General features: G+C 40.8%; 1 protein-coding gene across 6 annotated transcripts in view; it reads left to right on the top strand.

The window, feature by feature from the left end:
• The window catches only part of cep112 (centrosomal protein 112), a 102,682-nt gene that overhangs the window by 45,658 nt on the left and 42,356 nt on the right, over positions 1-14,668 (top strand). For all 6 annotated transcript variants that reach the window (XM_032536686.1, XM_032536684.1, XM_032536683.1 and 3 more), the window contains 3 exons: positions 1,105-1,240; positions 4,002-4,109; positions 8,695-8,877. In XM_032536686.1, the coding sequence (XP_032392577.1) occupies positions 1,105-1,240; positions 4,002-4,109; positions 8,695-8,877 (427 nt within the window). The remainder of the gene's footprint in view (positions 1-1,104; positions 1,241-4,001; positions 4,110-8,694; positions 8,878-14,668) is intronic.

Genomic DNA, 14,668 nt, shown 5'->3' with positions numbered 1-14,668 from the left:
TTGTCAGTGGGCAAATGTACAAAATCAGCAGGATATCAAATACTTTTTTCCCTTACTGTAAATAATGTTCTATTGTTCAGGCATATATTATTTATTAAAACAACCAAAATGTTTACAGTAAACATTTAACTACAGTAATATCCAGATTTTTGATGGGATTTCGACCACATGTTCTCTTCAGATAGGTTGTGTAATCCATTTAGGAGTCTGCCAAAACCCAATGTGAATATTATATAACAAACACTTGGAGCTGATAAAATATGTGGGATGTGAACGCATGATGACATGATTGGCTCATAGTCAGGTCTTGGTCCTAGTCAAAAACAAATCATGTGTGTCATTGTGCGTGACTACAGTTTGCTCATCAGTTATGAATATAAAAGGGCATTATAGATCTTATAATCTTATTTTTATGGATCCAATTTTTCGATGGATAAAATTTTGTAGACCTGTATTGGTGAAATTAAGTTCAGGACATAGTATGTGCTCGCTATATGACTGTATATTTCAACATGTAAATTTTCAGGTGGTTTACAAAAATAACACCCTCATACTCTCCCTTCACTACTGACGTTTCTTCACCCTTTTTCCTTCCACCCCGAAAACATACTCCTGTCCCCACACACCCTCTGTGGGTTTTTCTTGACAGCTACTTGGTGTTGCTGTAGATGATGTCGTGGCTGGGCCGCATGGCTGGGCGCTGACAGCTCTCAGTACGAGGCTGTCCCTCTCAGTATGCCTGTCAATCCATTCAGCCCGCAGCTCTGTGACCTGACATTTGCCAGCAATGGCAACAGTGTACTGGCATGGAACACACACACACACACACACACACACACACACACTAAGGTATTTAAGGTGATAGATACTAAAGAATTGTATTCTAAAATGATTTTTCCATTACTCTTTACTCCTTTTAATAAGAGTAAAAAAAGAAAATGCTTTTCTTAATCCATTGTTCTGTTGTCTCTCTTTTCTTCCGTCTTGAAAGCACGTTTTAACTGATTTGAAAGTTCTATAACAGTAAAGGTCACTTACTTTATAGACAAAGGATTTATAGAGATATTAATTTCTGCATGTATGTGTGTTTGGTTTGGTTTAAAGGGAGATGGAGAGCCAGCTGGACAGAGCCAGGGAGAGCCAAAGGCAGCAGATCCAGCAGGCAGATATGGCACTGGAGCAGTTCAAAAAACAGGTGGAGCTCAGCTCGGAGAAGACCTATGCGGAAATGAAACTCCAGGTCTGATACACACATTCAAGGCAAACAAGGCACTGGTGGAAGGCGCTTATACACACACACACACACACACACACACACACACACACACACACACACACACGACACACTTAGAATTGAATGCACAAAGTATATTAACTTACATAAAGCAGTATCCATTCACACCTGTTCAACACATTCTATCATATTTGTACATGCTGTACATCAAGTTCGGTCTCTAATATTCATGCACATTTGTACATTTTCCTGTTGTATTCTCTCATGTTTGCTGTTTCACAGGCGGTAACCAAGACAATGCAGTTACACACATTTTGTATTTGCAGAGACACAGCATGACCACAGATGCAATGCTGGCTGCACTTAAATTCCTCCTCTTCACTTCCTTTTCAACTGCCCCTATGCTAAAAGACACAAAAAAAGAACATTATCATCCCCAGGCCGTTTTCACTCATTTAGTTATCCCAAATGAACAACATGATTTGTTATTCTACTCATTAGGCAGCTGCATTTACTACTCTGCTATTGCGTGTTGACCTCACTTCCTCTCAGTGGGCATGACATGGGATGATGGGGTTTTGATGAAGAATGGGTGAACCGTATTAAACAGCCAGACTAATTAGTACAACAGGCCAGCCTCACAATCAGCACTTTACACCGTGTGGGCTGCTGCTTATTGTGAGAGTTCTCCAATCAATACGCGCTCAGCTGTAAACTTTGGATGCTGTCTTACAAGACAGTTTGGCTATAGGCGTTTTTGTTAAGCTTTTTTTGGTGTGTGTGTGTGTGTGTGTGTGTGTGTGTGTGTGTGTGTGTGTGTGTGTGTGTGTGTGTGTGTGTGTGTGTGTGTGTGTGTGTGTGTGTGTGTGTGTGTGTGTGTGTGTGTGTGTGTGTGTGTGTGGATGAGGCCTGCTGTTGCCCCAGTAGTTTCTCAATCCAATAGCCTGCTACAGACACAGACCCAGTCAATACCATCAGTTTTGGCGCTGCTGTTTACAGTTTATCATACTCATATAGAGTTGCATTTACATTCCGCTGTGCTAACCAAATTGCCTGGCTGCTGTGTGCGCTGTATTGACAAGGCAGCTCTGAGTGTGGTCCTGTATGAAGGGTGACATGTTCAGGAGATTAGCAAGTTTTTAGCAAGTCTGATTAGTAAAGTTTTTCGGCATATTGGTATGGCGTAGTGTAAGAAAATAAGAGAGTTGGGTGGGAGTCAAGTTTATACTTTGTCATGTTTGTGGGCACACAGTGCAAACTTTTCCCCAGAGGGATTTTAAAATGTTTGTGCTGCTTGCATACGAACCCTAAAGAAGGCAGACACCTAAACCTCAGATATCTTGTGCCTTTAAAGTGAAAAAATGTGTTCAAGACCCCTTAGGAAAAAAAGCACACTAAGTTAAAAGTGACAGACAGAGAACTTTGGTTTGCTTTCTTGGTTGTTCCTGCTTCTTGAATACAAGGCTCTATGTGTTTTTTTTTTTACTATGGCAAGAAGTGATATCTTCTTCTCTCGTTGCTTGGAAAATGTCTGTTTTTCCGCTGTTTCCGTCTTCTTCTTCTTCTTCCTACTCTTTTTTTCCTGATCTCATCCTTCCATCTCATGCTCGTTCCCTCTTTTCCCAGTGAGCCCCTGGCATCCCAATCTCCAATCTGACTTTATTCCCAGCCCACATCAAAGCTAAGAGAGGAGCAGTCTCTTCTGCATCCCTGTCATCCTCTCGCTCTCTTCCCACCCCACCATCACGCTCTTCTGCAAATGGCTTTAATGTCGTAGAAGTTTTTTACTCTCTCTTTTCATCCTTCCATCTTTCCTCTCATCATCTTCTCCCTCTCTCTCTCTGAAGACAGTGTTGTATCTGTATGGCTTTCCGCCTCTGTCTGTCTTTCTCTCATTTTAAAATCAGCATCCCACTTTTAGGCTGCACTTAAAGAAAAGAGTCTGCCCTATTTTGGTTGGGGAAAAAAGAAGCACCACACAGAATCAAATCTCTGTTATGTGCATAGTTCAAAGGAAGCTTCAGCATTTTAAATGGATTAATCAAAACACATTTAGCATTTCCTGAGCGTTACACACGGCATAGCCCTGATTCAAAGTTTACGTAAATTACATTTACAATTGATTTGGTTGTTGTCATCTTAACAGAAAATATGAAAGTGGTTGGCTGCAAGGAAGTTAAGATAAATAACATAAATATTATATCCCTTTTTTTTCAGAAAAACAAAGTTATCAAAGATGCAGAAGCTTGTGACTTTCTCACAGCGTCTTTTTTCTTGCACCTGTAAATATGTGAATTTTGATGTGAACTACTGGTATTGCAAATTTAATGTTAATTATCATATCATACTTTGATGAATAGGTTAATATATTGATGTGCTGTAATTACAATATCATTACGATAAGATCACACGTAATGGGATGAATATATTCTTCCCAATGGCAATTCATTAATTTCAAATTAAAAGAAAGATGTTACAGTGGCATCACTCTGCTGCAGATGCATGGTGCTATCTTGCAAGTTCTGCATGCGTTAGATTTATTGTTCTTATGCTGCAACCAGAGCTAATGAAAAAATATGTAATATAGCAGAATGTTGAACGATCTTCTGAAATATGAGATTTTGAGTCACATATTATGTATGCTTTTCAGCAACATAAATGTATTCCAGATTGTGGACCCCGCCTAAATGTTTTACACAAACATTTTATAATTTGTGTTTAAATGTTGAATTATCTTCACTTTTTTTTCTTATTCTCATGGCTCCAGATGCAGAAGGTCGAGGAGGACCTGATCCGCTCCAAGTCTCTCAGGGAGAACCAGGCCAGAGAGTTTTCCCAACAACTTGAAGCACTCAGACAAAAATATGAGCAGCAGGTCTGTAAGAGTCTGTTATTTTCTGTCCATCTGTCTACAGTGTGTTTTTCTATACCTGTATCTGCATGTGTGAACGGTTGTCTTGCTTCTCTGATCATGATGAAGCCAGGGTAAAGAATTCTCCTCTTGCTTCTCTCATCATCATCACATTGTTATCTTTTCTCTATTATCAGTGAACACTTGGGCAGCTGGAGCCAGCCAAGGGGACCGGGCGACTGCAATAGTCTTGTTTTTGCTCCCCATCTGTTCCACCTGGTTAATTTCTCATGATAAGGGACACGCTTGAGATTTAGTTTGGATTGCGGTGCATTAAATATCTTAAATGTTGCCAGTTAAAAACTAATGCAATCTGCGTAGCAGGCGCTTGGTCCCTTTATCTTCACATCGCTGTGACTCTTCTTCGATTAGGAGTCTAGAAACCATTTTCACGACTCATTGAAATCCAGCTTGCTGATAGGAGGACATATCTTGTAGAGCATCGGATTCAATTAAACCACAGAAATGGATAATATCGGAGGCAGCAAGTGTTGTTGCAGGCAACAGGGCGCATAATCTATATTTATATTACTTACAATTCACTTTAACCTCACCAGCCTGGTAGGGGTGATTTTCATTTCTGGCAATGTGACTGAATCTTTTAACCATAAAGGATGTGTACCTTTATTTAAAATCTAATCTTACCACTTTAGGCAGTGTTTAGAGAGTGTTACCTTTTTGTGTTTCTTTCTTTGTGTAACCTGTGTGCAACTATAGTAGAGTATTTGCCCGTTTTGTGTATTAGTGAATTCCCACATTCTTTTGTATATAAGATATGAATGCCTTTAAATGGCTTCACAACTCGGTGTAATCACAAGTACAACATCAGGCAGAGTAATCAGGAATGTTATTTTACTCATAATAATTTAGCCGTACATTTATATATCCCGATATCTTCCTTTTTAAATAAAGAAGAATTAAGAGGGTGCAGCACAAACTGGTGTCACATCTCTATATTCCCATCCGTATCCACAACATGATTGATTTCCAACCACCAAGCGCTCAACCTATCCCTTAATAAGCATGCTAACACTCATTTCCAGGCCAAATGGAGTTCACACCACATGTAATATGCTGTAGATAGCTAGAAATGAAGGATAGAAGGCCAATGTTATTTCCAAGGTGTGGAGAAATGGTTCTCCGTTATTGATTTTCCACCAAAAATCAAGTTTAACTGGGGAAAGTGGAAAATGCATGTTTTTAGTTATTGCCGTCATAGAAAGCAGACAATGCCGCTTACACTGTTAAACACATTGTTTGTAAAAGACATTTTCATTCCTCTAGAATTGATCCAGTAACCGAGAATTTATTGGCGTCTTGAGTGCCAACAACCGTATATTGTTCTGACAAATCATTAATTCCATCTCATGCAAAAAAGTAGGTAATTAATCAAAGCGTTGCAGAAAATATTGAAGTGACGATTATCATCTGCTGCTACAGAAAGTGGGGGTGCAGTTGACAGTTGAAGCCAGCAACATAGGGTTAGCAGCACATCAGGCAGGCTGTTGTCTTGAAGATAAAAACATAAAGATGAAAGGGCCTGTCTTTGTGATGATGTTGATGTGAGTGCTGGTGACATTAGCTACACAGAAGGGTAGAGAAAGAAAGAAAGGAAATGTATTTGTATGCACTTGAAGATGTGTGAATATTCATGAGTTAGTGTGAGCACAATCATTTTATGTTGCATGTTCATTCTGCATACTGTGTTTTTGCACACACACAAGCATGACCACAAGTACTTTGTGTGTACCCAATTAGCCACGCCTCCATGCGTGTGTGCATTGTGCCACCACTCCAGAGAGATTGGTGTTACAAGATTGCAGGGGTCAAGTTTGTTCATCAGATGCACACAAAAGAACATTCCCTCAAGGGCAACTTCAATGTGACTTTAAAAAGGGAACCGTATGTATGAAGGAGTTGTTTTCCAGCCGACCCTCTGGCAGATGGACGTCATTGTCTTGACATAGCTCTGCCTCTTGACGTTGGAGTGATTTAGTGAGGTCAGATGGCTGGGTTAGAGACTTTGCCTTGAGCTTTAAGGGAAACTTAAACAGCTTCATTCTTCAGATGTTAGATTGGGACAATAGATAATAATAGTCTAGTTTATAGACATGCACGTTTGAGGACGTACTTTACCAGCGCCCCTCACTGGCCATCTTCAAATCAAAAGCTACAGGGAGAAATAAGAGGTTTGTTTCTTCCCTCTCTCCCTCCTCTCTCACATTCACCCCAGCCTCCCCTGCTGAGACCAGAGAGGGCTTCTGTTCAACTTTTCCTCCACACACTCCTCCTTCCTCATCCTCCCTTCTCCTCCTTTCCCTCCTTCCTTCAGATTCCCCCCCATGTCCGCACAGTCTTGCACGTACACACACATAACCATGTCAGGCCAGGCTGACAGAGTCGTGCTGTGCAGTGACACCCAACTCCCTCTGTATCTGTGATGGTGGCACCAAGCTGTGCCATAGTCTTATAAACGCCAAGCCGGTCCCTTTAAGACTCGTAGCACCCAGCATCCTCCGCTGCACGCTGGCGCTACGTGATGTCACAATCAGGCTCCTTGCTGGGTCTGCTCTCTGTCATCTCCTCTCCGTCTTTTTCTGTAGCTGTTTTTCTCGCAATGGATCTGTCTTGCCCATTTCTTCATCTTTGTTTCACCTCCAGAAGGCCCCATGGCCCAAGACTCTAAACAGGAGCGAACAGTAAGCCACCACGTCCTCCCCCGATTTCTGTTGCAGTATGTCCTGCTGGGGAGTTCTTTGCCTTCTCATCAGTCTGTCAACTGTAACTTGTGCTGCTGTATGCATCTGATTATCCCTGTGGGACAACTTATTCTGGCTGTGGATCTCATTTGTGTCTATCTATTATGGAAAATGAAGGCGGTGCAAATTTATGGAATGCACCGTAGACCAACATTAGCATCACCAGTGGCAGCATGTGGAAGATGCTGCCCACATTCTGCATAGGGTTTGTCTAATTCTAGGATGAACTAGAAAAATGAAGTGTGTGTGTGTGTGTGTCATTATCTCAGCCACACAGATAAAATGCATTTTTATTCAGCTATAATTTTTCCCACTACCCGTTTCAGAGGGCATTTAGCAAAGCTCTCTCCAAAGCTAAGGGGTAAATTCTTGGCTGCAAAAATAAAGTATCCATTGTAGACTTCCTCTCTGGGATCTGGTCTCCTGTAGATAGCCCCTCATTCATCACCTGTTCTGAATAGCACACAACGTCCGAAGATAGGGCTGGGGCTAGAGAAGGCAGCGGGCATAGAGGCTGTGGATCTCCGCTTCTTTGGCAGGCCAGGTAGGGTGCCGTCAAGCACAATGTGAAGGGGATTAGCTTCAAAGCAGGGAAGCGAATGGGCCCCAGGCCCCTGCTGTCCTTTCAGGCTCCGGCTGGGGCTGCACGGCGGGATGGTGTGGGGGTCACTCGTCCCCCCGCCATGGGGGAGTGGGAAGGGAGCAGAGCCTGGGAAAAGCTTGGGGGCTTGGGCTGGGAGCTCTGCTGCCAATGCTCACCTCTCAGCAGGTGACTCCACTCACAGTTGTGCTGGGACACAGACTTGCTTCAGCTGCCAGAATGATTAAGCCGTGAAAAATTGGGACTTTGTGTCCCAATAGAAGTGTTTTATTTTCCTCTACTGTATTGCAGGTCGTTGGTTGTTAATCCAGTGATACTAAAGTTTACTGTATGTTCATAGTTAGCAAGCCTTCATGTTGCTTGGTTTATACAGCTCCTTGCTATACTCTGACTTCATATATCCTTTATTAGCAGCATAAACTCCAATGATAGCAGCTTGGTAATTAGATTAGATTAGAAAATACTTTATTCATCCCACAATGGGGAAATTCACTTGCAGCTTGAGCATAATCCCATTTATTGTGAAAACATGGAAACTGATATTGATTAATGTAATAAATGGATTTGAAATTGGTTAAATTAAACCTAAGAATATAATTACAGGTAAAAGCAGTATAAAGAATATTTTAGCAACTTGGCTGTTCTCAAGGTTTCTGCTGTCCTTTTTTACTGATTTGAGTTTATAATGATCATCATAGTCATCGCCTAAGCCGATTGTCACATGCTGTCAGGCGCCTAGCATGGGGCATTGGGTAGTTACTGCAGCCAGATGGCTAACCTCTACCAGCTTGCATGCATAGCCCAAACTAGCTGCTCTTTTATATGCCGATGGCAGAATAGGGCGTGGGGGACAGATTTGAAGAGAGCATGGGACATTGAGGGCCGCTCTGTACAATTGGCACTAAAGGTGGGAGGGTGGAGGGGCAAGCCAGATGTAAACACATCACATCTTGTCATCTTCTGACAATGTGAGGAAGCGGAGAAACTAGTTCCGCTTTTTTTCCCACCTTAGTACCAATTTCGCTAAATTGGTAGCGCACACGGGTGTTCTAGGTGGAGGGAAGGGGTTTAAGGAACAGGACGAAGAAAGGATGAATGGATCGGTAGATGGACAAGTTGTCATGACGACAGGATTGCTCTGAGTGTGTGTTGGCTGATGAAGTCTCTCTTTGCCTGCTTGTCCAATCAGATGGCTGAGCAGCGCATGCAGCACGAGCAAGAGAGGACGCGGCAACAGCAGCAGCACAGCGCGGAAAAGGACAGCCTGGTCCAGGAGCGCCAGTGGGAGGTGAGCAGCCTGGAGAGGCAGGCCAGGGCAACCCTGCAACAACATCAACAGCACACCCAGGAGTGGAGGAAGCGCGATGCCCAGGTAGGGGGTCTCCACTGATCCATGTTTGGACACACATATACACATGCTGACCCACCGCTCTCCCGTGGACAACCATTTTGTATTTTGCCCATTGACGTCTTCTTGGGGTTTCAAAAGCACAGCGGGTTAAAACACTTTTTTTTACTTGAAGCAAGATAGGTACTGATATTGGGTGTGAATCAGTTTATAGATTTCCGTTTATCTGGTGTGAGTGTATGAAAACATTTAGATATTGCTATTGGATAAAAAATCTTAACGTTTTTATTTTTGTCAAAAAATGTTATGCATAAGAAAAAGTTTTTTTTTTAAAAGGAACAAACGAAACAAAAAAAATTACACAGTCGCAACTTCTAACGCTGTTTTAAAGTTTTTATTCTTTTTTTATGGCAACGGGGTTTCTTGAAAGAACTGTAAAGACGTGAAATCCAGAAACCACAGGTAGCTAGATAAAGGAGAAGAAATCTGTTCTGTTGAGCGCCAAGCTTTTATTCCAAAACCCTGGGTCAAATTTCTTTTTTTTAATTTTCCGCTGTACGGTTGTGGTCCATCATCAAGCACCCGGTTCTCCCACCGTATTGCATCTCTGCATGGCATTCTTCTCTCACCGCAGGTTGCCATCTCCCTCCGGAAAACGCTGATTATTCTCTTATTTCAGCATTGACGGCCCCTATGAGTGTATGGCATGTGGGTCTATATTAATGCATATCTCTGACACTGAGAGGCTGTTCTGGTACCATTTAGCCAAACCAGCAGGTCTTCATCTCGTACCCCTCGCTCTGTCTTCGCCTCTCTCCAGCCTGGGCTAGCTTGACGCTCTGTGGGAAGCCATTTGACAAACCAGCCCCCAACTGGGGATGTGTTTGACTCTTCAGGCTTCCTCATGAAATGGACATTGTCAGCATGCAGAGATTTTTTTTTTTATTGACCATTAGCTGGAGACAGGGGTCCAGCAAGACATATGTTGTATTTTTGGACAAAAAGTGCCCAAACAAAATGACTGGCGGAGAAAAACTATGTTAGGTTTAGGTACAATCATTTATGGCCAAGAGGAATTTAAAAGATAATTACAATAACCACTAATAACAACAATTACATTTTTTCTTTGATAAGGTGTTTACCAACACTGTATTAAAGGTAAATGCCGATTCATTTTTTGTTAATGTTACATTTTAGGTGTGAACAATGAAAGAAGGGAGAAGGGAGGCTCCCAATAAGGTTCAAAATGGCCCCCTGTTGCTAGCCTAAATGTCAAAATATTCCTTCATTTGTAACCTCTGTTACACAATGAGGCAATTATTTAATAGACCAATAGAAGCCATCCTATGCCAGTATACTACTACACTGGTTGGAATCTACCATTTCTTTAAAAGGTTAGGAACTGTATAACACGAGGGAAAAGTCATGATTTTTCTTTTCATTCCCACTCTAACGTTCCCTTGTCTTTCACTGCACCGAGCTAGTGTGTTATTTGGTTTTCTGGAGATGTCACAACAGGACATTTCTGCTGATAACATGCTGATTTACTCGTGTCAAAATGACATGCAGTTTGTCAAATCTTAGGAGGTGACAGAAAATACACTTCCCCGGTGCTCATCTCATATTCTCAGTTCCTGTTTGCTTGTGCAGCATTTTGAGTAGGGATCAGACACCTTCGGAATGTCAGATGTTAAAGCGGCAGAAATCAAGATTTTTCACCCAGGCCTTAGGAAGATGGAGGACAGGATTGGGAGGTTTCTGAAAGTGGTGGGGATGTGAGCTGGTTTGACTTCCTGTGTGAGTCCCATTCCATGGATGTGGCTGTTAAAATGTCAAGAAGCTGACACACCAGCAGCGGACATGTATTAAAGATGAGCTTCTTTTTTTCAACATTGAGCAAATCCACTTATTATTAAACACTGTTGCATTACCAAAGTTGTTTACACCTTAGGAACTCTGTACTGTCACACCGACAGCAATGTGGCCCTCACTGGCAGCCTTTCTAAGGCACAACACAGGGCTGTAAAAGCTGTGAAAATATGAATTTCGAAAAAGAACATTTTGTTGATGCAATACAGAAAACATAGAGCACTTCCTGTGAAAGCAAATAATACAGCTTATTTTCTTCTTTCATTTCTCGGATGGCTTAGGACAACACACTCCCACCACATGGGTCAGATGGACAATATATCACCAAGTGGCATGTCAGTAACAGGCAACTCAAATGCCTGCTGTGGCGTTTAAACCCAGGCCTCATTATTTTTGACTCTCACAGTTTCTCTCAGTCTTCCTGGAATCGGTGCAAGGACAGTTGCAGCTCGGAAGCTGGCTAAGTGAACAGCAAATGTCAGTCACACACTCATAGGATGAGTAATACCCACTCATCCCCTTGATGTGGCGGGACACTAATAAATAGCATTCCTGACTCTTGACTTGTGTTTGAGAAGGCGAGCCAATGAGTCGAGGCGGCAATTGGAGGAAAGAGCTAAAAGAAATAAAAAAATAAAAAATAAACACACTGGGACACGTTGTCCTCATCCCACCAGATGAAACTCTGGCTTTGACCGCAGTGTATTTGCTACATATTATGAAGACAATATGACCCATCTATTGTGTACTTGGGGCTTCTATTTAGCAACCTTCACACTTTTAAGTTATCTTTTCTCGTTGCTTCTTTGTGCCTTAAATGTTACATGTTATGAGGAAATGTCATGTCATGAAAGAATCAGAATTTAGCTGCTGGATTCAAGGCCTGGTAAGTGGTTGGCATCTCACTGACTCCGGGGATTAACACACAAATCCCAGCCTTTTAGACCTGAATGTTCTTTTAAAAAAATATATTTTTTAATAAAAAAATTTAATACCAAAGTATGAAATGAAGATTTCATTTGGTTGTCTGTCCAGGGTGATGAAACGTCTTGCTGGTGCGGCCAGTTCTGTGTTGTTCTGTCAGCTGATCAATGTCCCACAGAGGACCAAGGAGTTTTGTAGACTGTTTTGCGATCCATCAGCAGTACACACTCTAACACGCCGGAACACACCTCAAATCCTGATGTAGTGGCCTTTTTTCTTCTCGCCTCTCTTTCTTCAACAGATAGTGTAATGTAATCATTCACCATGGAGTGTTAAAAATATGTTTAACATAGTACAGGAAAACTATATCACACTGAAGTCACACTGAACAAGAAATGTTTCACTTCAAATTGCACAATTTTCAACTTGCCTTGAAACGTTTGTAGGACTTATTTTACATTCTCTACAAAATTAAGTATTTTTGGTCCTAACAACTTATTTCCCTGACGTTCAAACGGACGTTAAAACTTTATGATAATAATAATCATACATTTATTTTATACAGCGCTTTAACTTAAGGCACTTTTACTCAAATGCAAACTATGTCAATATGTAACTTAAATGTGCACATTAATGAAATAATAATTTGAATAGGTTTAACCAACTAGTATTTCTGGTGTTGATTAGCGAGGATAACAACGACTCAGCAGACTAATCACGCACATCCTTCCTTTTTGGAGCATGTAAAGATTGTATTATAACATTTAATTTTACATATTTTGCTGTTGCTATTGTTCTGAATATATTCCATTTTGTGTTTGTGAGGCTTTCAATTGTAAAACATTAGTAAAAGTTTGACTTTACAAACTAGGACAAGCATTATAAATTAATTTGAAGCCTTTTTTGTTGTTTCAAACAACAGAATTGTTTGTTCTATGCAAAACTCATCATTCACATTTTTCCCAACAGTTCCTTTTCAAAACTCATTTTACAGGTATTATTTTCCCAATTAATGTTGTCTTTTCTAAAGAAAACATACACACCATCTGGACTTCAAACAGAATAGGAGAGAGCGAGAGTCTTGTGAGGTCTTTTTTCTGGGCCATGATGGACTAAATAATGATGCTGTCAATTTTTCAAAGCATTTCAATCCCAAGTACGTGATTTAGCTGAGTCAAATGAAGAGGGTGATGACAGACTGAGTCAAAGCATAGAGAATGCTGAAGAGAAGAAGGCAGACAGCTAAACCAGTGTGCACATTGATTGTCTCAGTGCTTGTGCATCGTCACTTACCAAATGATCGGCCCTTGAAATTAGGTATTGTCAAGTGGATCTTGTCATGTTTTTCAGTGATTTCCAGTGGCGGATCCCACTGAGCAGGCTTGTCACTGTGTTTGTGATTCTTTTAATGATTTCATCACATCTTCCCATGTACTGTACATCTAAGTATTTATGTTAGAACCCAGCTGATTATTTTCATTCAGAAGGATCTATCATCGGCAAAGTCATTAGTGACTACTGATGCTCTTGTGTGATGTGTTGAGTGTTACACCATGCTTTCTATAGAGCCATGAAGCCATTTTATTATGTAGGCTACATGCATCACATCCGGGATTTCAACAACAGTAAAACATTCATTACCACATTCATACCTTTTTTTTCTTTGCACAGTTCAGTCAAATATCAGACAATGATACATGAATTACATTTGATTCTGAACTTTAATACGTTTTTATGTTTGAGGGGGAATGAGGGTTATTTTAGTTATATTGCTGACGCAATATGAAAACATTGTTCACTTGACATACAGAATATACATACTGTGCTTAAAAATGAACTTACAGCATGACTACATATCCCCCTGCTCGAGCACGCAGTTTTCCTTTCATGACAGCATTTGTTTCTGTTAAATTGTCAAATTAGGGTCAGTGTGAGGGTCAGATAAAGTTTAAGGTAAGGAAATATTTTGCGAACATAAAATAAAGAAAAAATGGAAGCAATAATCTGACATTTTGGGAAATATACTTATTGCTTTCTCACTGAGAGTTAGAGTAGAAAATAGATACCACTCTCACCTCTGAATCTGCAGTTGTTGATTAGCTTAGCTTAGCGTTAAAGACTGGGAGCAGCCCTTCTAAAGCTCACTAGTTAACATGTTGAATATTGTGTTTAATCTACACACAAACCAAGCTCCACAGTTACCCCACAGACATGGGAGTGGTATCAACCTTCTCATATAACTCTCAGCGAAAGTAAATGATAGTATTTCCCAAAAATGACAAACTATTTTTGTGAAATTCCAAACTTCTCAGAGTAGGACAAGTCTAGACTTAAATTAGGTTTATAGCTCAGGTCAACAGAGTTTAAGCTAAAGGTTTTCCACCTGTCATAGAAATGCTTACTTTATTACTCACAGCAATCATTTGAGTTGTCATAGCAGGAAAAGCACAGGTGTACCTACCGTAATAAGATTAATTATGGGTCTGCTCCGTTTAGGTGTGCCTTTAAGACATGTCAGTAAGCCAACAGGCACAATACCAGCACTGGCATGCCTAGATGAAATACAGCTATTATAAATGGTATTAGTTACACCTTGTTTATCCACTGTGAGAGAAGTTTTTGTCTGTTTATAGTTCTGTCACCTGCATCTAATACTTTTTCTGATGGGAACATATGGTTTTACATCTTTAATATCTGACAGTTAACCACAAGGATTTCCCAAATTCACATACCCAAAGAATAATTAACTTATTAAAATTATTGTTAAAGATGTACTGAACTGATTACCCGTTTTTCCCTCTTTACTTTTCGTTTTGTTTTATCGGTTTTCTCCGAAGCACCTGCAAACCCAAGACCTCCTTTTATTTTTTTAAACATGTGGGCACCCTTCACCAAAACATAGTTGGTATTCTTCCTATAAGGGAGACTGGCATATTATGGAGTGTCAGCAAATAACTCCAGCTTTATTACCAGCACATCCTGGCTGCTTAAACAATTGTCATAATAAAGTTTGCAGGGAGAG

This window comes from Etheostoma spectabile, chromosome 15 (genome assembly GCF_008692095.1).
Source record: "Etheostoma spectabile isolate EspeVRDwgs_2016 chromosome 15, UIUC_Espe_1.0, whole genome shotgun sequence".
In the NCBI taxonomy this organism is placed as follows: domain Eukaryota; kingdom Metazoa; phylum Chordata; class Actinopteri; order Perciformes; family Percidae; genus Etheostoma; species Etheostoma spectabile.
This window is presented reverse-complemented; position numbering and strand designations above follow the sequence as displayed.